Here is a 26,938-nt window from a genome sequence, read left to right as displayed (position 1 = left end):
TTTTGGTTTTTCGAGACAGGGTTTCTCTGTGGGTTTGGAGCCTGTCCTGGAACTAGCTCTAGTAGACCAGGCTGGCCTAGAACTCACAGAGATCTGCCTGCCTCTGCCTCCCGAGTGCTGGGATTAAAGGCGTGCGCCACCACCGCCCGGCCAAAGATGTTCTTTAAAGCACCACAAACATCTGAAAAAATTAAAAACAACTTAAATATGTATCACAGTGGAGTGGACAAATACAGATCCAACCTACACAACATTACAGCCCAGCAAGAAGAACCAGTATATCTGTATTTGAGGCCAATAAATCCAACATCAAGTTAACTGATTGATCCTAATGATCAATGGAACATATGTTTATGTTAAACTTAAAAACTTTGTTTTGGGGGTTTGAGGTGTAATTCTGTGATACAACACTTAAATTATATGTGCATCCATGTGTATAGGGAAGGCTACAAGTTAACACACCAAGCTAAAATTTTAAAGAAGTGATCCCAGATACATCAGATACTGATTGTATTTTAACTAAGGTTAAAATGTAAAGATCACTAATGTAAACCCTACAACTATAAAACTTGTGACCTTGGGTTCAATAAAAATATTAGATATAAATCAAAAGTATAAAAAATAAATCAATAAATTGTCATTAAAATAGAAATCTTTTGTTCTTTAAAAGATTTGTCAAGAAAATTAAAGATAAGACGGCTGGAATGATGATCAGAAGGAAAAGGCACTTGCTGCCAAAACAGACAACCTGAGTTCACACACCAGGACCTACCTGGTGGAGAGAACTGACTCTCATGGGTGTCCTTGTGCTGCAGCAAGTGTACATACATATTCTCAAGCACAAGCACACACACAAGATTAAGAGAAGGTATCTCCAAAGTTCATTTTTTGATGAAGAACACATAATCCAGGCTATGCATTATGCTTTAATACCAGACCCAGGAGGTAGAGGAGGGTAGATCTTAAGTTTGAGGCTAGTCAGGGCTACATACTGAACCCTGTCTCAAAAACAAACCATCAACAGACAAAAAAACAGTAACAACAAGAAAAAAAACCTCCTAAAACGCAGTAAGAGAGCAACTCAAAAAATGGGCAAAAGACTTGAACAAACACATCATCAAAGATAATATATGATGGCAAGAAATCACAAGAAAAGATGCTCAGCATCAATTGTCAGAAGCAGGTGGTACACATTTGCTACTACACATCTGTCACAAAGATCAGATTGCAAATATTGACCATAACAAGAGTTTGCAACAACTCAAAGTCTCCTACACTGCTGACAGGAATATAAAATGACAAACATTTTGGAAAACAATTTAGGACTCAAACTGCATCATAAATATTTAGGTCTATATTTATAGATTGTTTGTGACTGGCTTAGTCAAATGATTGTTTCTATAGTGAACAATGATTAATGCAGACCTATGGCTGGTCAAGATGTTAAGAATGAGTGACTGTTGAGTGTTCCATCCTCAAGAGAACATCTATATTGCTCCTTTCAAGGCTCAGGGTTACACTGAGGAAGAGGCAGAGAGCGAGAGAAAGCCGTGGAAAATTGTCTTCTACGATTGACATTGTACTTATAAACTCATAGCAGCTGTAGTTACCTGTACAGGAAAAGGGTAAGGAGGGTTTCATGGGTCCCTGGCCCTTCTCCCAGAGAGATACCAGTAGGGGATGGGTGCTAGGGGTGGAAGTCACTGTTTTCAGTGGTGTAGCCACTGACAAGTTACCCAAGTGCGAAAAGATTTGTCACACCATGACCACATAGTGGCTCTAGAGGAAGAGGGGAATGTCTCATTAAGGTTTCTATTTCTGTGATAAGTACTCTGACCAAAATCAAACTGGGGAAGACAGAGTTTATTTTATCTTACACTTCCAGGTAATAGCCTATCACTGAGGGAAGTCAGGGTAGGAATTGAAGGCAGGAACTAAAGTAGAGGCCATGAAGGAACTTCTTACTGGCTTGCTCAGCCTGTTTTCTTATAGCACCCAGGATCACCTTATCCAGGGTTGGTACCCCACAGTAATTTAGGTTCCTTCACATAATCGTCAAGAAAATGCGCCACAGGCTTGACCACAGGCCAATCTGGTAGGGGCATTTTCGCAACCGAGGTTCCCACTTCCAAAATAACTCTGTTTTTTATCAAGTTGACATCAAAACTATCTAGCACAGGGATAAGGAGGGTGGGATAGTGGGTATAAGCATTATTTATCATGTACATGCGCAGATAAATCTTAAAGCTTGAGTAGAATAAGCAAATTACTTTTTTTTAAAGGGTATTTAAAAAAATCCTTCCAAACTTCAAGAGTTTTACAGGCAAATTCTATGAGGAGTGCCAATTCCAATTTCATATAAACTATCAAAGGATAAAAACCGAAGGACCATTCTCTCATCTCATTATGAGGCTAGCAATACTAATACCAAACTTAAGAAAAACTCAAAGTTAATCCAATTTACCAACACAGATGCAAATAAATGTAAGTACAAAGATCAAGTCACGTTCAGGTTACTGTGGAATAAGACTTGAACAGCAGAGTCAGTCAAATGTTTCTTGACAAGAATGCCAAGTCATTCAATAGGGGAAAGGACAATTTTTCAGAAAGTTGTGTTAAGAACAATACATACAAAAAGAAAGCCAGCCTACACACAATCCCAGAGAACTTAGACAACAATGAGGACACTAAGAGAGACTTACATAGATCTAATCTATATGGGAAGTAGAAAGTAGAAAAAAGACAAGATCTCCTGAGTAAACTGGGAGCAAGGGGACCTTGAGGGAGGGCTGAAGAGGGGGGAGGGGAGAGCCAGGGAGGGGAGCAGAGAAAAATGTAGAGCTCAATAAATATCAATTAAAAAAAAGGGAAAAGAAAACAAAAAAGAATGCTGCCAAGTTCATGCCTTAAAATCATAGAAAAGCCTTCATGACATTGGATTTTGCAATAAAGCCTTGGATATGATACCAAAATCAAAAAATCAAATGAAAAAATTAGAATCCATCAAAAATAAACTTTTGGTGAGAATAGGTAAAGAAAGAAAGAATGGAAAAGGTGGGTTGATGGGCACTAAATTAATGAACAAAGTTTAACAGAGCATTACTCAGGTGGTTCACAACCACTTGTAGCTCTAGCTCCAGAGGCTCTGGGGGCACACACCCATACACAAAAATAAATCTTCAAAGGACACTACTGAGAGAATAAAAAAGCAAGCCACAGAAAAGGAGTCATATTTGCAAAGCAATATACAGTAAGTTTAATAATCAAAAAAGTTAATGAACAAAGAGATTGAATAGGTATTTATTTATTCAAAGACAACATATATATGACCAATAAGCACATGAAGTGCTGCTGGATGTCACTAATTGTTAGGGAAGCACAAATGAAAATCACAGATACCACATCACTGTTTATTAGAATGGCATTTGTCAAAACAAGAGCTACGGAGGACATGAAGGTAATACTTGTATGCTCCAGTTAGAAATAAAAAAGGTGTGTTCAGCATGGAAAACAGAAAAGGTAGTCTCTAAAATCTGAAGAACAGAATCATCACATAGTCCAGTAATTTCACTCCTAGATATCTATCCAAACAGAACTGGAAGCAGGCCGCTCTCCAGCAGTAAAGAGGTGAAAAAGAAAGAAACCCAAATGTCTATCAGTGGATGAACAAACAAAACATGGTATACAGCTTCAACCCTGTATTATTCGGCCCTAAAAAGGAAATCTTATGGGCACTATACTCACTCAAGTAAGTCAGACACAAAATGATAATTCCATAATTCTATTAATATGAGCTATCTAGAGTAATCAAATTCACAGAAACAGAACAGTGGTTATTAGGAACGTAAGTGGGAAATGTGTGGGGAGGGGGGAGTTTAAGTATTTAACAGAAACAGAGTTTCTACTTGGAATAGATAATGACAAAGTTCTAGAAATGGGTAGTGTATATACACCAAGTAAATACTTAGTGTCACTGAGCTGGACTTCTGCTTCGCAACTTAAGTGTCTATTTTACAGCAATAAAAATGGTTACAATGAGCCGCTTAAGATCTGTATATTTGGGGCTGGAGAGATGACTCAGAGGTTAAGAGCACTGGCTGCTCTTCCAGAAGTCCTGAGTTTAATTCCCAGCAACCACATGGTGGCCCACAACCATCTGTTATGAGATCTGGTGCCCAATTCTGGCCTGCAGAGATACATGTTGACAGAATACCAAGAACACTGTATGCATAATAAATAAGTAAATGTTTTTAAAAAAAAATATCTGTATATTTTATCTCAAAGAAAAAAGTTCTTGCCGGGCGGTGGTGACACATGCCTTTAATCCCAGCACTTAGGAGGCAGAGGCAGGCGGATCTCTGTGAGTTCGAGACCAGCCTGGTCTACAAGAGCTAGTTCCAGGACAGGCTCCAAAACCACAGAGAAACCCTGTCTAAAAAAAAAAAAAAAAAAAAAAAAAAAAGGAAAAAGAAAAAAGTTCTTAAAGAAAAAGATATTGTCTACATTTAATTAAGTTAAGAACTAACAGGATGAAGACATTTTTATAAGCAGAAGGTAAATAAAGATAGCAAATTTAGGGGTAAGGACAGGGTGAGGTTCATGAGCTTACTATGTTTGGTGCTGCAAGTCTATAGTAATGTTGGCTTAAATTCATATGATATATATGTACTTCTTTGGAAAGAACATGAGAACTTATATGTCTAGTACCTAAGAGGGCAGAGAAATCAAATTTATTCATAAAAGCTGGACAATCCAAGATTTAAGATATCTGACATTGGTGGGATGACTGCTTTCTTCCCTTTTAGGATATGTCCTTACTAGTACTAACTGCTGTTTCAGAGATGGGAGAGCTCTATTTTAAAACATTCCCTTACACGGAAACAGTAAGTTTTCTGCAATGAAGATAAAAGCCCTGATGATAAAAGAGCAATGAAGGTTGTTAAGATTTAGACTTTCTCCACAGATCAAAGAGTGACTATGAGGCTAGGAGTGGTACCTAGGAGTAAACCTTAGCTAGCATATATGTACAGATCCACGAATATAGCCATGGAATTGATACTAATGTTAATTTCTTTCCCTAAAGAATTCATGGTGGCCTTTTAGGGCAATGTACATACATATCAAATCAGCCTCAACAGGAAATCCTTATTAAATATAAAATGATCCTGAATATTCAAAAAGCAACAATTATTATCAAAGTAATTATTCCTATCACAGATTAAAGTAACAAATATAAACATTTAAGCCTCAATATGTTCACAGTCCTGCTATTTCTTTTAAAATATGTTTCTATGGGCTGGAGAAATGGCTTCGCGTTAAGAGAGCACTGGCTGCTCTTCCAGAGGACCTGGGTTCAATCCCCAGCACCCACATGGCAGCTTACAACTATCTGTAACTCCTGTTCCAGGGGATCTGACACCCTCACATGAAGACATACATATAGGTAAAACATCAATGAACATAAAATACAAATAATTCATTTAAATATATATATTTCTAGAGGCCAGAGAAATAGCTCAGTGGTTAAAAGCACTGGCTGCTCTTCCAGTAAACTGGGGTTCAATTCCTAACACCCACATGGTAGCTCACAACCATCTTTACTCTAGTTCCCGGGGATCCAATGCCCTCTTCTGACCTTTGCAGGTACTGTACACACATGGTACACAGACATACATTCAAGCAAAACACACATAGACTCATTCAAACATGTCTTTTCTTTGAATGTCCATTCTTTGGTACATTTGTCTTTGCTTCAGAAATGTAATTCAAAAATGCAAATCTTTGGTTTTTTTTTTTCAAAGGGTACATGGTTGGTTGTAATATAAAACAGGGAGGTATAGAAAAGTACAAAGACCTAGGTCAGAGTCTCCTTCTGCTACAATAAGCTCTTGGCCAATAACATGTTTTTGAGGCTTGGTTTCTCATCTATAAAATGTAAATAGTAACAGTACCAACTTCAAAAGGTTATTGTTAGAGTTACCCTTGCATAGATCCTCAAGTATGCTATAAGTGACAATAGAGCAATGACACTTTTCAAGGACTGACTTTGACTACACCTTCTACACCTCCTGTTGCCCACAGATACCAAGGTGTATCATGCCTCAACTTTTTCTCTAAGTTTCACCTCGTGTTAACTTGCCTAGAATCTGCCACAAAATTCCTCACTCCACTTACCTAAGTCTGATAAATGTTGGTCATTGGAGAGCCATCTACTATTATACTTACTGGTACTTCTTATCTGGGTCTGGTGAGTACCCTCATATTTCAGTACTACAGACAGTAGCAATTGGTTAAATAACCTGGTCTACCATTGCACAGTAACAAGTATATAAGAAACTAAGACACAATAGTGCATAATAAGAACCAGATTCTGTTGACTTGGGGCTGAGGTAAATTTTCAAGTTGCCTTATTGTACAAAGCCACCCTGCCCATGCAGAAAAATCTTATCAACATCTTATCTGCTCTTGCCATTTTATTTTTATTTAGTGTCAGCATCCTTCTTTGGATATAAATTATATGCTGACTTCGTCGGTACTATTTTGAAAACCACAGAGCACACTGATTTCTACCCTTTCAAAAGCAAGGGTGCCAGCTATTGTGCTAGCCCCTGTCACTCACCTCAGCCACCTGCTGGGTCCCCACTCTGTGCTGAACCAGCCCCTCCATATTTGTAGCCATGGTGAAGCAAGATCATTAGAGAACCTGTTTGGAAAGATGCAGCAACTTCTATCAGGTGTGGAAAACCAGGCTACTTGAAACTTATCACTCATCAAAATTCATCTTTGATACTGTCTTACAAGGACTATGCCTTCTGCAGGAGACAAAGCCAACAGGGTAAGCATATCCGGATATGCCATAAAATCAGTGTACCAAAATTTGTAAAAACATTTCAATTAGGAAATTTCTCTTGGCAGATATAAATATGGAGAAACGAGGGACTTTACCTATCAGATCTTCTTGGTTTTGACTGCTGGGTTTACCTCTCAGAGGTGGGTACTACACGTATCTTTTTGGATAGCTCTTGGTCACAGCATACTGAGTAAAAAGGTGGCTATTCGAGAAAAGTGTGAGGTCAATTTTAGATAGAGTACTAGCTCGTTAGAGTGTTATCAACTAAACCTTAGTGGCAATTCAAGAAGCAAAACCATGCCCAGCTTACACACTTTATTTACAGGCTGAAAGACAAATGATAATCACCAAAGAGAGACAAAGATTATGTTAACAAGAACAAAGTGCCCATCAATTTATTAATATATATTTGAAACAGGTTCTCATTGTGTAATTCTGGCTGGCCTGGAACTCTCTGTAGACCAGGCTAGCCTTGAACTCGAAGAGATCCACACCTGCCTCTGCCTCCCAAGTGCTGGGATTAAAAGAATACACCACTACACCTGGCTACATATATATATATGTATACATACATATATATGAGTTATAAATTATAAGAGGGCTGGAGAGATGGCTCGGTGGTTAAGAGCATTGCCTGTTCTTCCAAAGGTCCTGAGTTCAATTCCCAACAATCACATGGTGGCTCACAACCATCTGTAATGAGTACACACAGACAGAATATTGTATACATAATAAATAAATAAATATTTTTAAAGTTATTATAAATAATTAAGTTCCTAATTTTCCACTAATAGAAAAAGTATATTTGATGCCATCATTCACAAAACTTGAGGAAGATCATCTAAAGATCAAAAAGCCTGCTAGCCTCCTAGGTCAGAGTCACTTAAACACAGTCACTGCTGATCAAATAGAACCTTCATCTGTTCTAGTCACAAACTAGACAGCTCCCTGAATATCCCTTAAACACACTTTTCAATAAATTCAGAACCACAGAGAAGCCAGGTTTATTTGAGACAATTCATTATCATCTAGGCAGGTCCCAGGTTGAACAAGAAAACAAGCTCTAGCAGAATTATGTTAGAGATTTGCACATAAAAACCATAAGTGTTACTGCACAATATATCTGCTTTTAATATGCACAGATGTACACAGCGCTCATTTGCTTCCTTGGACTATTATACTGTGAATACAGTTTCACAAAGTATCTTTCTATAGCATTCCTAACTATAAGGCACAGATATCCAAGCTTCTTAACTGTGGTTATTCTCTGTATTTTTCTACTCACTACTAGGTAACCACTTCTATTACTATAATTCCCATTCAGATTGTTTTACTGCCTAAGCGATGAGTTGTGAATGAAGTGTGAAACTGGCTGACAACATAAAAGACATAATCCTGTAAGCACAGGTATGGCATCAACAGGAACATAACGTCAGGTCACCGATAATCAGTGATTCACACCTCACAGAAGGCCAGGTATGAACTGTGCAGTAGTTCTTTAGTCCTTCCTTCTTTTTACTGTTTTCTTTCAGGGTATGTGGGATCAAATCTAGAGCCCATCACACATAAGCATATGCTCTACCAATAAGCTACATTACCACCCTGTTTATTTTTTTAATAAGTAGGTAAAACTTTTGTTTCTAGAGGGAAAAAACTCAAGATGCAAAGGGGAACACTTTGGTTTTTGTGTTGTTTTAGGTCTTGCTATGATTTGGTTCTAACTTAGAGAAACATCTACATGTGCGAAGTTTAGACTTACACTGAAAATAACTAGAGTAAATTATAGCCAGTAGATTAACATATAGCAAGGACTAAAATCCAGACAGAAAGCCACTCATTTTATAACTCTGAAACATTATCAGTGTTTCTGCTGCTAACTGTACTTTGAGTAAAAAATAAGTGACTCTGAATATGCAAAATATTGTTAGAGATTTTTACTGAATATTATAGAAACATCAAAAAATTCTTTAAAAGGCCCATCTTTCCATGGGGGTTTCCTATAGACAATTGTCTGAATTTCATGCTTAGCAACCCAGAAACTTACTGTAATAGCTTCTTTTTGCTTTTGATTTATATTGTTGAGGACCAAATTTATAGCCTTAAACATGCTATCACCAAACTGCACCCCTAGCTTTAATCACTTTAAATCTCTTGGGTCAAACAACTTTTGAGTTACGAGTCTCAAAATAATTCTAATAACCAGTATCTGTAAATATTAAGTCAGAAAAGAGTATGCCTGGTAGGCTTTACAAAGCTAATCATTCTGGATACTATTTGATTGTGTAAATGTATTCATTTGTAAACATCTTCTCCCATTTTCTGTTTACTTTCTTTAACATGTCTTGATGAACAGAGGTATGATACTAATGCTGAATGGGTCAATATTTGAGCAGTTTATATTAATTTTTTCACTTATTAGCAAACAATGAGGGGAGCATGTGTATAATTTTTTCACTTATTAGCAAACAATGAGGGGAGCATGTGTATGTAATGGTGCACATGTGGAGGTTAGAGGACAATTTGCAGTTGATCCCTTCTGCCTTTACAAGGGTTCTAAAGACTGAACTCAGATCACTGAGCTTGCAAGCACCTATCCTACACCAGCCTGCCAACTCTGGCAGCCTACATTTTTATGTTTTAAGGACATTCTATCCCACCCTAGGGCTATAAATACCATATTAAGTATTTTTATTATAAATACTAAAGACTGCTATTACTCACATTTTTAAATAAATTTTATTTTTTAAATATATAATTTATTTTTATTTTATGTTCATTGGTGTTTTGCCTGTGTGTATGTCTGTGTAACAGTGTCAGAAGTCCTGGAACTGAGAGTTAGATTAGAGACAGTGTGAGCTGCCATGTGGGTGCTGGGAATTGAACGCGGGTCCTCTGGACGAGCAGACAGTATTCTTAACCACTGAGTCATTTCTGCACCTCCCAAAAGTAATATTAACAGCAACTGTCTTGTTGTTGTTTTTGTTTGGTTTGGTGTTTCAAGACAGGGTTTCTCTGTATTGTTGGCTATGCTAGAACTCACTTTGTAGACCAGGCTGGCCGCGTGCTGGGATTAAAGGCATACACCACCACACCCAGCTGTCACTTACATTTTTAACCTCTTGATCTATCTTCCCATTGGTTGAGTTTGATGAGTGAGGCACAGACATCAATTTGCCAGCACCATGCACTGAACAATGTATTCTTTTCATTACTGAACTGTAACGCCAAGCCTGCTGTAACTCAAGTTTCCTTCTGAGTGTGGATATAATGGCAGGCTATCTATTCCACTGCTGGCTATTTATCTTTCTATTTATTTCCACCATCATTTCACTGTCACACCTTTACAGGTCTTGTCCACTTCCTGGACCATCTCTTGAATTCCCATAATTCTTGATCTCAATGTTGGTTTTCTACCTCCCAAGCAGCTTCAGCCATCAACTGCTAAATAAAAATGAAAAAGGAGGAATGTATGCCTCCTGAAAAGACAAGCAGAGATGGTGAGAGTAAGAGCAGACAAACTGCAGACAACCACAATTCCAACTGAGAGATTTATATCCAACTAGAACAGACCGGGGGAGGGGAGTGTCAAAACTGGTTCTGATTTAACCATGCTAGAAAATGTTGTTATAAACATAACAAATGGAAACTTCTTTTTGTAGGATAACACAATGCATAAAGAAAGCAAAATAAAATCTCAAGTGATGTCAGAAAGCAGGACTGTGGGGTGCCTTTAACTCAGGGCTCCTGAAATAAAGATAATGTGGACAAGATTCTCTCACCATGATACAACCAAAGGACAGCCCACAGATACAAAAGTCATATGGGGAGAGGAAGGTCAGAGCCTTTGGAGCAAAATATGGAGCACCAATTTTCAATTAGAGGACATCTCCCTTCCAAAACCAACAAGCTTCAAAGAACAGTGGTAGTTTGAAAACTTGTAGTCACTAACTTCATAACTGAAATCTAGAAACAACAAAACACCAAAACTAAAATCTATTATTACAGCAGGCTTTTAGGACCTGGGAGACCTTGAGGTGTGGTTCAGCAATAGAGAGCCTACTTAGCACACGCAAGGCCTTGGGTTTGATCCCAATCACCAAAAAGAGAAACAGCTTTTAAGGAAAGCCTTCTTGGCCTGTGGAGGTAAGCTTAGCAAGACCAATAGTAACCAACAGCTGTTGTTGTATTAATACGCATTGTGGACAGAACGCAGCTAGTTCTGGTGATAGAGAATCATAAAGATTGCTAGCTAATCTCAGACTGTACCCAGAGCTATGCTGAGAGAAGAAAACCCAACTAATTGTCAGAAAGGTATAACAATCTCAAAACAACAGAATTAAACAACCAAAAAAAAAAACAACCAAAAAACCCTCAAAATTCCTAGAATTACTCTTCTAAAGTGAAGAAACTATAGACATAGACCCTACCACAAACTTCAGTGCAAAGCTCTCATTATGCAGCCCTAGCTGGCCTCGAACTATGTAGAGCAGGCTAACCTAGAATTCAGATATACACCTGCCTCTGCCTTTTATGTGTGGGAATCAGTCCTGGGACACCACCACACCTGGCTGGGTCTCTTCTTTAATGTATGACTACAGGCTGACAAGGTGTTAGATACCAAGTAAATAGGGGGAAATGGCAGCTGCATATTAGGTAGCTGTGTCTCCTATTAAAACGCCCCTTAGTGGTTAAACTTCAAATGGGCTGTTCTTGCTATATCAGAAACTAAGACCTTTCTCACACGTGTACATAAAGCAAGGGTCTGCATCCTCAAAAGATCTGATATTACAGTATCAACTGCATTGTAATTTTGACATCTCCAGCTTTTGGAAACAAAGTCCAAAAGGAAAAGCCACCATGCTTTGGGAGGGGAAAAAGAGGTCACCTTACTCCATGAATATTCTATCACCCAATAAATATTCAGGAAAAGCTTAAAATTCACAATGCAGAATGAACTGGGCTGCAAGTCACTTTGGGACAGCCTACCACAATCTCTTTTTTTGGTAGTATTTGCTTAGCTTAACTTAAACAGTTTCTTGAAACATCCAAAAGAAAGAATTAAAACTGTGGCTGCTAATATTATTTAAAAAGACACTGTTGTTTTATTTCAAATATTTGTACTTTGGGGGGAGCGCATAGGATCTTATATAGCCCAGACTGGCCTCAAACTCTTTGTGTAGCCAAAGATGCCACTGAACTTCTGATTCTGCCTGCACCTTCCCAATGCTGGGGTTACAGATATACACCACTACAACAGGTTTATACAGTGTTAGGAATGGAATTTGAGGCTTCTTGCATGCTAGCTAGCCCTTCCTATTATATCATATACAAATATTTTAGTTATCAATTATCAAATTTTCCAATGGAAGCCTGACATAGTTTGTAAAATTTGCTTTTCACTTTGGTAAACAATTAAAATGGGGTTTCCAATAACTTCATGTCATCAATCAATTTTATCTCTGGGAAAAATAAAAATGTAAAAAGAACGGCATTGGAAGTAAAGTGGTTTTTCTGAGGCACTCCCTCCAAGCCAGGCGTTCACGTCCAAAGCCTTCCCTTCCCATGTTCAAGCCCGCTCTCTGGAACCCTGCTCTTTTCCTGAACTCGATTCCCAGAGAAGGCCGCCTTCCCGGTCCTCCAGGCTAAACGAATGCTCCTTCAGCACATTACCCAGTTTCTCCTGACTACCCTCTGAGCCTTTGCAACCTCCCCTCCCCCGCCAGCATCCAACCCTCTGGGAGCGAATGGCTCCGTGACCAGCTGAAAATCTGGATGGATCCCCAGCGCCAAAAACTAAGTGCATCTGTGTTGAAGGAACGAAGGGGAAAGAGAATCACCTCAAGTTTTCCACTCCGGTCAGTTCCATATCGTATTTTTTCCACAACACCATTTTAGAGTAGGGATGTTACTCAAGGGTAGAGCCGGCCCCAGCACCACAACAAAAAGAAAAAACAGCTAACACCATTTGCAAATGACTTTGCGGCTCGAAGAGGAGCCTGGACTCCATTTTCTGAGAACAGGCCCTCAAACAATGCTGAGGAGAGAGGCGCGGCTTGGCAAAAGCGCCTGGCGTCCCGATTTCTCTGACTGAAACCGAGCCCGCGAAAGGAACTCCGTGCAGAAGCGGGAGGCCAGCGCGAACCCCGAAGAGCCTCCGCGTGCCGACGAGCTCTTCCCTCCGGGCCGCGCCATAGGTTCAAAAGGCGTCATCGGCTCCCCGGCCCGAGCCCCCACCGCCTTCCCCCGCGAGGCTGGCCCGCCCGGCCTCACGCCCCTCACCGGCGGCCCCCGGGGACCTCCCTCTCCCGCCGGGACCAACCAGCACAGCCCCGGGGCGGCGCCGCGGGCCGCGACCCTCCCGTCGGGGGGCGATTGGCCAGCCCGGCCGTCACTCAGGAGGTCGTGCCCTGCCCACGCCTCCCTCCCTTGCACTCCACCCTCCCAGTCGGGAAAAAACGGCGGTTGGGCCAGGGTGGCAGCCAACGGCAGGCGGGGAGCGCCGGGGTGAGGAGTGGGGAAGCGCAGGAAGAAGGCGGCGGGGCAGGCCAGGCGCGCGCGCCGAGGGGAACCCGGCCGGCCGGCGCCGCGGGGACAAGATGGCGGCGCTGGCGGAGGGCCAGGCGTGAGGCGGGGCCGCGGACATTTCCCCCCCTCCGCCCCCGCGGCGCGCGGCCGGCCCGGTCAGGCCAGCGGCTCGCAGGGCTCGGCTGCGGGCGGGGAGGGAAGTGGAAGAGAGGGGAGGGGAGGGCGCGGCCCGGCCCACTATGCAAAGCGCCCGCCGCCGCCGCCGCTACCGCCCCGTGGCAAAGGTAAAAGGCCGCGTTCGGCCTCCGCGGCCTCCATGGCGGCGCAGGCCCGCCCTCCGCCGCGCCGCGGCCCTGCCCCGCGGGTTTGCTCTTACCTCAGGCTCTGGCGCCACAACAGTCGCGGAGCAGGTCCCGTGTCTGCGGCGGGCGCCCCCGGCACGGAGGGCAAGACGCGGAGCCGGGCGGGCGCCGGAGGGCAGGAGCCTGGGGGGGCTCGGGCGGCCGGGACTCCGCGGCGGGTCGGTGCGGAGCGGGGCGGCGGGCCGGGCCCTGGCGCCGCCGGGGTCGCGGAGGGACCGCGCTTTGTTATTGTTTTTGTCAGTGAAAGGTCAGAGTTCGTGACCCCGGTGCCGCTGCCGCCGCCGCCCGCGCGCTGGGAGGAGGAGGGCGAATGTTCCTCTTCCTCTTCCCGGCGCCAGCCTCACCGCGGCGGCGGGGGGCGGGCGAGCACGCGATTGGCTGAGCGCGCGCGTGCACCGGAACGCCGCGGCTACCGCCGGAGCTGAGGGCCGCGGGCCTGGGCCGGGCAGGTGCGGCGGCTCCCGCAGGCCCCGTTCGCCGACTGAAGAAACGGCCCGCGGCTGGCGCCGAGCCGAGAGGTGGCGAGCGGGCAGTTTCAGGGGAGGGCACCGAGCTCCCGGTACCGGCTTCGGGTGGACGGGATATTCTGTGTTTTAAAGCTCCCGGGATGCTCCAGCTTCTGGCGGGACCAGGCAAGTGTGCTGACTCCCCGGGCCCGGTTTTTAAAATAGCTACTCAACCTTGGCACGCGACCTTGAGGAGGGGTCCCGCGCCCCTCCCCTTCGCCTCCTGGGCACGCACTGAGTGCTTTCCGGAAAGCCTCTGGCCCCTTGATCTCACAACTTCTGGGTTATAGTTCCCAAGTTAGTTTTGATTGGGCTTGGGAAGGTGCCGGTGGTCCTCAGTGCCTGCCCGCAAATGTTCAGCCATTCCCGCTTGTGTGTAGACCGTAGATATGATATCAGCTGATCACCCTTCCCCCTTCTTGCTCATTAGAAATAAAAGCCTCAAGATAATAGGTTAACCAAATGTTGCGTTGGACGGGCTTTCATCAGGGTGACTCCAGCTCTGAGTATTCTGGCCGTAATCTTAGTTGAATTTCTATTTGGTGTCGTGTGTTTTAAACGCACTTCCCTGTTCTCCACTCACCTAGAAAAGTGGGGGTGTATCTCTGCCCTACAGACCCTGGAGCTTTAGAAGGAGCCTCCACGGGATCTGATGAAATGGCAAGGAAGTTTTTCTCGTTTATAGGACATGTGAACCAGAGAGCTCAGTGACATGCCTGAGGTAGCCCACATATAAGTATATACAAATCTTTGTAAATATGGAGCGCTCTGGTATATGCCTTTCCAAGAATTTAAGTTTGTAATGCTAAATAATACTTAGAGATATAGTGTAAAAAATTCACATTAAATGAGCTTTGGGGAGGAACATTACAATTGTACAAGGTTTACAAATAAACCGTAATGAATGCACCTATCTTGGCTTATGGTTTTCATTTTCTTCAGTTAATATTCTGGCTCTGTAAATGCACCTTTTTTTTTCGGTTTTTCAAGACAAGGTTTCTCTGTGTAGCTTTGGAGATTGTCCTGGCACTAGCTCAGGAGAGTAGGCATGCCTCAAACTCACAGAGATCTGCCTGCTTCTGCCTCCTGAGTGCCACCACCACTCTGCAAATGCACCATTCTTAAACTGCCACTTCAATACAGGAACTGGATGGAATCCACATTAAGTAACCAAACTAATAATGTATGCACAGTAAGCAAAACCAGGGCTCCTAGCAGCCATTTTGAAGCTACTAGTTGGTGGAGTGGCCACATTTGCAGTAAAGTAGCTTTTTGGGTAAATTATAACAACTTTTCTCTTGAAAATAGCACATGTACACATCTGCACAGATACATTGTTAGCAAGTAGCGAGTTTGCTAGCTACTGCAAGGCTTTGTAACATTTTAATACATTTTAGGGTCACATAGAAAATGGCGCCTCCTAAGGAGGATTATATTGGTTATGAGCTTACTTGGTAGTTTCTGTTACCATCCACATTTGAATTTGTAGTGCTTTTATTTAGAAACAGGATCTCACTACGTTCTAGCTGGCTTAGAACTCTATTAAAAGGTGTGATGGTGCACCCTTTTAGTTCCAGCACTTGGGAGACAAAGGCAGGCCCATCTCTGAGTTAAAGATCAGCCTGCTCTACACAGTTCCAGGACAGCCAGAGTTATGTAGAGAGAACCTTTGGGGGGCGGGGGCTGGTCTCAACTCACAGCTAGACCTGCCCCTTGCCTCCCAAATGCTGGTCTAAAAGGCCTGCTTCTCTGCTTCATTTTACAATGCATTAATTACCAGCCTTTGATACAAGGTTTCCAGTGGGGTGTACTTCCAGACTGCCAGTCTCATTTGTTCTGCCCCAGTGTCCAGCCAGGGTCTATTGGGGCTGCCATCAGCACTTCTGGACACCACAGATGACACTGGTGTGTCCCAGGCTTCAATCATTGATCTCATTGCCAAAATGTATAAGGTAAAACAAATTTTTAAAATGTCCTTGAAACTCACTGTGTAGTTAAGGATAACCTTGAACCTCTGACCCTCCATCTCTGAAATACTGGAGTGTACCACAACTGTCCAGTTTAGGTAATGCTTTGGGTGTGTCCTAGGGTTTCCCTTACTGGGGTGAAACACCAATTCCAAAAGCAACTTGGGGAGGAAAAGTTTTATTTTGCTTACTCTTATATAAATCTCATTGAAGGTGGTCTGGGTAGAAACTCAAACAGGGCAAGATCCTAGTGATGGGAGCTGATGCAGAGGCCTTGCAGGAATGCTGCTTACTGGCTTGCTAAGCCTGCTTTCTAATAGAACTCAGGACTACCAGCCTCGGGTGGCACTCTCCCAATGGGCTAGGCCCTTCCATGTCAAGTACTAATTAAAAAAATGCCCTTCAGGCTTGCCAGCCCAGTGTTATAGAGGTATTTTCTCAGTTGAGGTTCTTTTCTCTCAGAGGACACTAGCTTGTGTCAAGTTGACATAAAAACTAGCCAGCACAGGATGGAACCCAAGGCTGAATGCATACTAGGCAAGCACCCTTCCAGTTGAGCTACATCCTCAGCCCCAAGCAAAACTGTTTAACCTTTCAAAGTGTAGTTTCAGATTTTTTTTGTTTTTAAATTCTGACATTTTAGTGAATTGCTCTGTCATGGACTGGGACTTGGGAGTGGTGTGTGAGACTGCACTCTTGGGTGAAGGTTATCTGAGACTACCCGCACTGTGGGCCCTGTCTCTGTCTCTCAGCCGTGATGCTGTAGCGTGAATATGGAGGCTGTCCAGCAGCAGCTCAGGACACAACAATGGTCTCCATGCTGTCCCATCTTTACCAAGGACCTCAGAGAAACGGTCCAGTGATAGTCCTCAGCTGGGGTAAGAGCCTGGGTCTTCCGGCTCCCTGCACACTCTATGGGTGAGTGGTTCTCTGACTCAGTGGTCCCCTGAGCAGGTCTTTTTCATGGTACCAATATAATTTGTGGTCAGTGGCTGATCTGAGACCTTTAGAGAAGGAACTGTAACTGGTGTTTCATCGTTGAACCTAACCTGAAATGAACACTGACATTCATTTTACATCTATATCTAACTGAAAATCCTGACTAAATGAACATAAAATTAAGTTACTGTTAAGGAGCAGACGCTGCTTTTCAGTGTACTGCTTTTGTGATAGTATAGGCAGCAGTTTTAGGCTACAGTGCAACTCGGTGACTGGGGCCTTGCCTAGCAAGGGTGCTAGGTACTCCGCCCCCAACACTGCAGTAAGAAAATATTTTCCCTTTTTTTGTAACATAAAGCTGATAGTGTCTGTATTTTCTTAGAGGGAAGGCTTAATAATTACCTTTCATAAGCATATAGGAATGTCGGGTTTTCTGTAATGGCTCAGGCTTTATTACTATATAGCAATCATTTCATCAGACCTCTCTTCATGTTGCTTGTATAATTATTACATGCTTACAAAATAAACATGAAGCTCGTGTAGTTGTCGTTAGGCTTATTGTTAAGAACATGGAATTAGAACAGACAGCGTGAATAGCAGACTGCGTGTTCCTGGCATGTTTATACTGCTTTGTCTTACAACAGTCTTGTGAAGCGTATGGTATTGTTCTGTTTTTACAGCTGGAGAGGCCAAGGCCCAAGAAGGGAAGATGACTTCCCCAAAGTCACGTGTTGGCAAGTGAAGCACTTACTAATAGATATTTCTACCCTTGAAGACTAAGAAAACTACCCCCACCTTCATGTTGCTGCCAGAGTTGGCCTCTGTCAAGGCTACTTGGGCAAGTCACAACGTCTGTTCGAATAGCCAGCCTCCTTTCTTAAGGAAACTGATGTCCCGAAGGTGGATGGTGGTTCCAGAACACGGGGGCATGGGAAGTATAGGCCCTTTGTGAATTGTTTTGACCTGAGCTTCCCAGGCCTTGCAGAAGAGGCGGCAAGGGGGAGATTTCCAAGTTACATTTGGCTCAGATATCTTAGAGCCAGAGTTAGTTTGTGGAGGAGGCATGAATCTTGAGATTCTAATGGAAAATAGATTATGTTCTTAGAAAGCTGTACATGGCCCTGATCCCCAGCTCTCAGAGCGAGGGTAGTCGTGGTTTTGCTTTCTTGAATGTTGTCTAACTAGGAAATCAGCGAAGGTCTAGGAGGAGGAACAGCCCTGTGTGAGCAGTGCAGCTCCAGCCTGAGGAACAACGGGGCGGCCCTGTGTGAGCAATGCAGCTCTAGCCTGAGGCATTCAAGCTCTCAGCCACAAGGTCCTCAGCCTCTTGATTTAAAAAAAAAAAAAAGCTTTCTTTTTTGTGTAAGATTTATTATGTATACAGTTTTCTGTCTGCATGCATGCCTGTTCACCAGAAGAGGACATCAGGTCTTATAGATGGTTGTGAGCCACCATGTGGTTGCTGGGAATTGAATTCAGGCCCTCTGGAAGAATAGCCAGTGCTCTTAACCTCTGAGCCATCTCTCCAGCCCTGCCTCTTGATTTTTTTTTTCCATAGAAAAAAACTTGCTAAGTGGAAGTGCAGTTGCTTGTCTTTGTGTTGGGAACAGGGATCTGCACCTTCTTGCTGACCTTAGGTTAATCCTGTCTTTGGTCCTATCCCACCCTTCCAATAGGCCTGTGCCTCAATTCTGAGCCTGTCTATGGCAGGGTCCTTTGTATGCCCCTCTGCAGGCACACTGGCAATGTTTCTCTCTTGCTAAGCCAGTTGCTGTGGTGTGAAGTGCTCTTCCAAAAAGCAAGTTGATATTTTCTGCATTCCCCTCCTGTCACCCTCTGGATTATATATTTATTCACTTGTTGTCTTTCCTATTCGGGAAGAGAGCCCAGAAATGCACATTTTTGGGCTCTTGCTACGCAACACCCAAATTATATGGCCTCAAAACCAACAGTCACCTTTCTGGCAAATTACAATCTGCACTTCTAGGATCAGATATGTGATGGCTGGACCTGGAAACATCTGGCTGATGCTGTCAGTATGAACTTCCATATGGCCTCTGTATGTGGCCAGCTCCATCCATCACAGCACAGTGGACTCAAGAGGTGAGTGTCACAGAAAGCAAAGTAAATACTCCACATCACTTCCTCTGTTTGCTCCTTCCTGAGACCATCACCAAGATCTTTCCAGGTTTGAGGGAGGGAATAGGATCCCACCACACTGGGGGAAGGTGCTATGTTCTCTAAAGGAACAGAATGAGTAGAAAGAATGTGTTTTAGGATTTATTAGAGTGGCTTCCAGGCTGTGGTCCAAGCCGTCCAACAATGACTGTCTCCCAACGAAAAGGCCAAGAACCCAGTAATTGTTCAAACTGGATATCTCAGCAGTCCCAGAGTCAACACTGGGGAACCAGGCAGGTAATACCTCAGTAAAGATGGTAGGACTTGGTCACCTGACCTGGCTCTCGGTGAAGTCACCAGACCTCAGTCAAGATGGCGGTAAGGTCACCTGTGTAGCAGAGTTAACACTGGGGAACCAGGGAATACCTCAGTAAAGATGTTGGAATTTAGTCACCTTACCTGGCTCTCAATCAAGATGGTGGCAGAGGTGCTGGGCGGTGGTGGCGCACGCCTTTAATCCCAGCACTCGGGATGCAGAGGCAGTTTGATCTCTGTGAGTTCGAGGCCAGCCTGGTCTAGAAGAGCTAGTTCCAGGACAGGAACCAAAACCACAGAGAAACCCTGTCTCAGAAAAAAAAGAAAAGAAAAGAAAAGATGGTGGCAGAGTCAACTGACCTCAGTTAAGATGGTGGTAAGGTCACCTGACCTCCGTCAAAATGTCAGCGGTCATATGTTGTATGGAAGAGAGACCTAAGAGGCATGATCCGCCCTGTTGCCAAGCCGCTACACTACAGGCTGTGGAGGGGAGCAAAGGCTGAAACTGAAAACAGGCACCTCATGGATCCAACCAATCTTGTTGGCAGCAGTGGTGGTGTCAGGGACAGTTTGAAGAAAGCGGAGCCAGCAGGACACCAGTGGAGTGAGGGTTTATCCCACGGCTGAAAACGTGAAAACATGAACAGCGGCGGACACCACAGGGTATGTAGAAGAGCGTCCTCTCTCTATAGGCAGGGTGTTTAAGCTTATCTGGCTCTGGCCTGGGTGATTCAGAAGCCAGAGAGGCTTGAGGCTGCTCTTGAGGAACCACTGATGAGTGGTTCAAAAGAAAAGAAAAAGTAAAGAAAAAAAAGAAAGAAAAATCTGAGGGACCCTGGGCCCCAAGTCGAATGCACCACACAGCATGTGTAGTGCTAGCATGGGAAGACCTGACCCCTGATTGTCTGGTCATGTTTTTAGCTATAGAAGGCGAGCAGAGATGAATGTTAGCGAAGGGCTCAACCATAGCCATGAAGGCTGTGGTTGGGGGCTGGAAGGGGAAAACACACCACAAAAGCTGCTGGTGTGCGTAGAGGTCAGTGTTCAGGCAGATGGAACACGTGGTTGTGGAAAAAAATACCCGGTTCCAGATCCTGACCCTGGGAGAGGGGCAGGAAAGCCCCCCAAGTCACGGCACCAATATTATGGTTTAAGTAAAATGCTGCAGGTCCCTGAGTGGCTGCAGCGGCAGAAATGCTGCAGGTCCCAGAGTGGTGGCAGGCATTGGGCAGCAAGTCCCGAGATCACATTGGGCCATTAAGGCAGTCAGTCCCAGGAAGGGTGCCCCCAAGTGGCCCATGGGCCACGAGGGTCCGCCGGTCTTAGGCCGGGAGCCTCATGGTGGGTGAGACTGAGAACAGCAAGTCCCAGGCAGGGAGCTGCATGGCCAGTGAGAGACCTCAGCGGGGCAGCCAATCCCATGAGGACTACAGCCCTGCAGGTCAAAGACAGAAGGATAGGCAAGCCATGTGAGAGTGAGGTTATGGAAGAGAAAGGAAAGTGGGGAAGGGGGAAGAGCAGAGAGAGGCAAGGAGAGAGAAAGAGAAACTGACAGAGAAAGAGGGAGGGAGGGAAGAAGGGAGGGAGGGAAGGAGGGAGGGAGGGGACAAGAGGAGCCATGGTAGCAGCTACCTCTGAGAGAGAGAGAGAGAGAGAGAGAGAGAGAGAGAGAGAGAGAGAGAGAGAGAGAGAAAGGCTCAGACTGGAAGCAGATAGGCTTGCCTCACCAGATGGGGGAGGGAGTGGGCGGGATTTGTCTCTCAAAGGGACAGGACAGACCATTACACATGTGCATGTACTGGGGATTGAACCCAGGACCTTGTGCATACTTGACACAACCCCAATAGCTCAGCCACATCTCCACTCCTTTAAACAGAATTTCTTTGAGACAGAGTCTGATTGTGGAGCCCAGGCTGATGTTCAACTCATGACCATCCTACCTCAGCTGCCACTGGCTTGGATTACAGATATGCATCACTACAGCAGATGAAAAACTATTTTTTAAAAGATCAATTCTTGTCAGGTAGTGGTGGTGCATTCATTCCAGCAATCATGAGGCAGAGGCAGGAGGATCTCTGTGAATTCAAGGCCATCCTGGTCTACAGAGTGAGTTCCAGGACAGCCAGGGCTACACAGAGAAACCCTGTCTTGAAAAACCAAAATACAAACAAAAAGATCAATTCTTTCTGCCCCTCATAAGGACATGCAGAGTTTGTGTCTCTGGGAGGGATAGGCTGCAGGATGGCACAGCAATAGCGCTGTAATTTTTAAAAAATGGGACAGCTTTGTGAAACAGGTGACAGGATGATATTTAAAGGAAATTAATAAAATTATTTCAGTGAAAACCAAGCGTCATTTTTCACCAGGCCCTGCAAAGTAAAATTCAGGGTCACACCAAGTAGTCAGCGATTTTATTTCTAAAAACTGTCTGATTTTAGGGGCTGGAGAGATGGCTCAGTGGTTAAGAGCACTGACTGCTCTTCCAGAGGGCCCAGGTTCAATTCCCAGCACCCACATGACAGCTCACAACTGTCTGAAGATCCAGTTGCAGGGAATCTGACACTTCACACCAATGCAATTTAACCAAAGTTAAATAAATCATAAAGATATTTTTAAAAAAAACTGTCTGATTTTATACCCATGAAAACTTGCATAATTATATATGTTGGAAAAATGAGGTTCCATGCCCTGGGGCATGGCCAATTACCACATAGCAGTGTAGAAAGTCACTTGTTTAGGATAGCTCATTGCACGTCTGTGGATCATAGTGTACTTCATTGTGCACATTGGGCATGAGGGCCCAGATGAGGTCACTGCCAGTCCCCTGCACACTTCTTCTAGCTCACGGCTCTCACATTACTCCAGGACAGGTTTAGAGGCACAGCTGTTGATGGACAGACCTAGAAAATTATAGCCAACTCGTTTGTTTGTTTGTTTTTCGAGACTGGGTTTCTCTGTGTAGCTTTGAAGCCTGTCCTGGAACTTGCTCTTGTAGATCAGGCTGGCCTCGAACTCACAGAGATCCACCTGCCTCTATCTCCTGAGTACTGGGATTAAAGGCGTGCGCCACTACCACCCAGTTTGTAGCCAACTCTTCCCGCACCTTTCCCTCTAAGTTCATTTGGGAAGGAGAGTGTGACTGAACCGTCTCAATGCCTCCCCTGAAGAAAATACACTTTTGTTTGCCTTTGATTTCATTTTGTTAGAGATAGGACCTGGTGATGCTTCTCTGATGTGAGAGTGATTTCTTACTAATAAAGAAACTGCCTCGGCCCTCATAGGACAGAAAATTAGGTAGGCGGAGTAGACAGAAGAGAATGCTGGGAAAAAGAAGCTGAGTGAAGGAGTCGACATGGTTCTCCCACTCCAGACAGACACAGGTTAAGATCCTCCCTGGTAAGCCAGCTCGTGGGCTACACAGAATATTAGAAATGGGTTAGAACAATATGTAAGAGCTATCCAATAAGAATCTGGAACTAGCCGGGCCAGGCAGTGTTTGAAAGAATACAGTTTCCGTGTAATTATTTCGGGCATAAGCTAGCCATGCGGGCGGCCGGGTGCCAGGGACGCAGCCCTGCCACTCCTATTTCAACACTTCTCCCTTGGCTTCCCAAGTGCCAGGACTACACACAAGCACTACCACACCCAGCTCAAAACATTATTTTAAGATTTGCCACTCTCCTGAATAATTTTTATTATGCATAAAGGTTAGAAATTGCCCTGAATTACTGCAGAATGGTACCTGATCTAAAGAACCATTGTGTAGGGGCTGGAGAGATGGCTCAGAGGTTAAGAGCACTGACTGCTCTTCCAGAGGTCCTGAGTTCAATTCCCAGGTCACAGCCATCTATATATAATGAGATCTGGTGCCCTCTTCTGGCATGCAAGCATACAGAGAAGGAATGTTGTATACATAATAAATAAATAAAATCTTTAAAAAAAAAGAACCATTATGTAGCTTTACTATATATTGAAAAATTTCCCCCAAACTGTGTTATATGAAGCCATTCAAAAGACAAGATTGTAAATATTCAGAGGTTGCTGGTATTGAGCATCTACCGATGGGTGACATATCCAGCCCAAAATTGTAATGACCACAGCCCATAAGTATCAATACATTTTATATCAATAATTATAGTATATCATAACTAAGGCTGTTGGTACGGTACAGACCTGTAATTCAAGCTACCTAGGAGACTGAGGCAGGAGGATCACAAGTTCAAGGTCAAACTGGACAGCTAAGCAAGATCCTGCCTTGGAGAGAGGCACTAATGGAACACTTGCCTAATATGCACAAGGCCCCTAACAACACACACACACAAGCACACCCACAAACACACATGCATTGTAATACAATTAAAATAAAAATTAATAGATTAGTCCTGAGGGACAGTGGAGGCACACAGTCATGTTTTTTCTTCAGAGAAAGAACAAACACATGCACACATATATGTATCTGTGTGCATATATATGTGTGTGTCATGTATGGCTGTCAGGTGAAAAACATGGCACCCGCTGCAACACCCTTGTTGACTTCTTCCTATGGGTTTTACTCCATAGCAGCCTCTCACCTGCTCCTGTGGAGGGGCCTTGTTCATCTGGTCATGTTCATCAATTCTAACCGTGAGTGCCCGTGAGTGGCGATCAGAACAGGGTGAGTCTGCCATATTCTGCTCTGGAGACGCAACACTTTTTCCAGTCTGATGGCACCAAAGTCTGTACAGGGAACTCCCCGTTAGCACCAGGATATCATGTCAGTGGCTAGGGGGCCACAGGGGAGTGTCTCTGGGAGACAACTGGCTTGGTAACACCTTGGTTCTCCTGTGTCAACTGCAGTTACAGGAGTCTTTTTTGTTTTTGAGACAGGGTCTCATGTAGCCTAGGCTAGTCTCAGACTTGCTCTGTAGCCAAGGATGTCACTGATCCTCCTGCCTCTACCTCTTGAGTGCTGGGATTATAAGCAAGTGCCACTGCATCCAGTTTTGCTGTCCTGGGGATCAATCCAGGGCTTCGCCCACACTAGGCAAGCAATCTACTAACTGAGCTACCCACTCCGCTGCATGACAGATTCTGAAAATGTCTCGCTGCCTTGCCCGATACAACCGACAGCTCTCCTGCACTGCAGCATCATTTTCCAACGCCCCTGGGGCTCACCTTTCTTCTGTGGCTCTGACTATACACTGCTGGCAAAGGTGCTGCCCCCACCGACAGCACTGCCAAAGATGGCTAAGATTTCACTCAGTGCCCAGGCAGCTTAGATACTGCCCTTCTTCCTCTTCTGTTTTTTTTTTTTTCCATCCTGCTGATAGGCAGAACCTCAGAGGCACTTGGAGAAGCCGGGTGTGTGGGCTGCACTCTGTATCGACCTTCCAGAGAGGGAACCCCAAAGGCTGGCCCTGTGTGAGCCACCAGAGGATACCCAGGACCTCCTAGGCCAACCATGCTTATAGGACACAGGCCAGAGACTTCCATATGAATCCCAAGGCAATTCCCCAGCAGCTTCCTGCTTTAATTGGTCCTCTCAGGCAAATTTGGCCAGTTGTAGATCGATCTGTGGTGTCTCCTCCCAGGCATGCTGCTTTGGCTTTTGAGAGTTCCCAGGCCGCTGAGGTGTTCTGTGAACACATATACTGTTGTGCTTGGAACTGTGTGGTGAGTCACAGCCCTCATACAGTCTTTCACACATGACACAAATTTCTAAGAGTCTGAGAACATCAAGAAGTAGATTTATTAGGTTACTGGTGTTTCTCAATTCATCTGAGAAATTTTACTTTAAATCCATGAGGAAAATGTGCTAAATCCTGAAGTCCCTTTATTTAAAAAAAATATTTTTTATGTGTATGTGTGTAAAACTACATTGGTTCCGTTCCATGCGTTTCTTGCTATGTGCTACGGGAACTAGGCTTAAAAGTTAAGACACACACACACACACACACACACAGAGAGAGAGAGAGAGAGAGAGAGAGAGAGAGAGAGAGAGAGAGAGACAGACAGACAGACAGACAGACAGACAGACAGACAGATGGAGCCATGGGGGGCATCCTTGAGACAAGAATGCCCACTTTATTGTGCTCAGGGGCAGCTTATATAGGGCTCTGGCCACACCCTCACTCTCGGGATCTTTCAGCTGCAGACTCATCAGAACCCACTCCCCTGCTGTCAGGGTCTCGTGCTCAGAGCAGCTGCAGGCTACTTAGAGCAGAAGAAAACAAGCTGTTTGCAAGAAATTCAGGGTCTGTTGGTCCGCAGTCCCCAACATGTGTGCATGTGTGTTAATATGTGCACATGAATGAAGGTGCCCAAACAGTCCAGAAGAGTGCATCAGATCCCTGTGTCTAGAGTTAAAGGCAGTTGTGAGCTGCCTGATGGGGATACTTGGAACTAAACCCGTCTTTTACCAGAGACACAAATGTTCTTAACCACTGAGTCATCTCTCCAGCTCCCTTTAACACCTCCATGTGAGTGGTCATCCTAGCATGCCAAATACTGAATAACATCAGGAATGTATATTAAAAAACAAACTTCTTTAAAGCCAGGCATGGTGTTGCATGTCTGTAGTCAAAACTAAGAAAACTAAGGAAAATCACTTGAGCCTTGGTGTTCAAGACCAGCCTGGGCAACATGATAAGATTCTGTCTTACCGAAAAGTAAAGAGAGGGTTCTTGTTTGTTTTTGTTTTACAAGACAGGGTTTCTCTGTCTAACAGCTCTGGCTGTCCTGGAACTCACTCTGTAAACCAGGTTGGCCTCAAATTCACAGAGATCCACCTGCGTCTGCCTCCCAAGTGCTGGGATTAAAAGTGTGGGCCACTACTGCCTTTAATTTTAAAGGGCATTTTTCTTAAATTTTATTTATTTATTATGTATACAATATTCTGTCTGTCTGTATGCCTGCAGGCCAGAAGAGGGCACCAGATTTCATTACAGATGGTTGTGAGTTACCATGTGGTTGCTGAGAATTGAACTCAGGACCTCTGGAAGAGCAGTCACTGTTCTTAACCTCTGAGCCATCTCTCTCCAGCCCTAAAGGGCATTTTAAAAAAAAATCACATTTACTTTAGGTTTTAAATATCCAGATTTCTAGATGCAGTGGAGATAAATATTGGGGCTGATCTTTTGGTTTTGGTTTTGTTTGTTTGCTTATTTTTCAAGGCACAGTCTGTATAGCCCTGGCTGTCCTGGAATTTGCTCTGAAGATCAGGCTGGCCTCGAATTCACAGAGATTTGCTGTAACATGGGGGGGCGGGCTTGTCAGGGTTTCTGCCCTGCCCAGTTCCTGCAGTCATTAAGCCCCAAAGAAACCATACAGAGAGTCTGCATCAGTTATAAACTGATTGGCCCATTAGCTCAGGCTTCT

The 26,938-nt window shown here is 44.2% G+C and overlaps 1 protein-coding gene across 9 annotated transcripts in view; it reads right to left on the bottom strand.

Annotated features, from left to right (window-relative positions):
* Window positions 1–13,895, bottom strand: part of Nr2c2 (nuclear receptor subfamily 2 group C member 2) — a 63,392-nt gene extending 49,497 nt beyond the window's left edge. For 4 of the 9 annotated variants that reach the window (XR_007595043.1, XR_007595044.1, XM_050160251.1 and 1 more), the window contains exon 1: window positions 13,752–13,895. Coding sequence is in view for 1 of the 9 variants with exons in the window: in XM_050160253.1 (XP_050016210.1) it covers window positions 6,620–6,679 (60 nt within the window). In the remaining 8 variants the exon portion in view is untranslated. Of the gene's footprint in view, window positions 1–6,619; window positions 6,704–12,687; window positions 12,832–13,751 lie in introns of those variants that run through there. The other 5 variants (XM_050160253.1, XM_050160248.1, XM_050160249.1 and 2 more) reach the window with 4 other exon arrangements.
* Window positions 13,896–26,938: the final 13,043 nt, after the last annotated feature.

Source organism: Alexandromys fortis, unplaced genomic scaffold, assembly GCF_014885135.2.
Source record: "Alexandromys fortis isolate MF-2015 unplaced genomic scaffold, M_Fortis_MF-2015_v1.1 scaffold_111, whole genome shotgun sequence".
Lineage (NCBI taxonomy): Eukaryota > Metazoa > Chordata > Mammalia > Rodentia > Cricetidae > Alexandromys > Alexandromys fortis.
The sequence above is the reverse complement of the archived record's forward strand: the minus strand, read 5'-3'. Positions and strand labels throughout refer to the sequence as shown.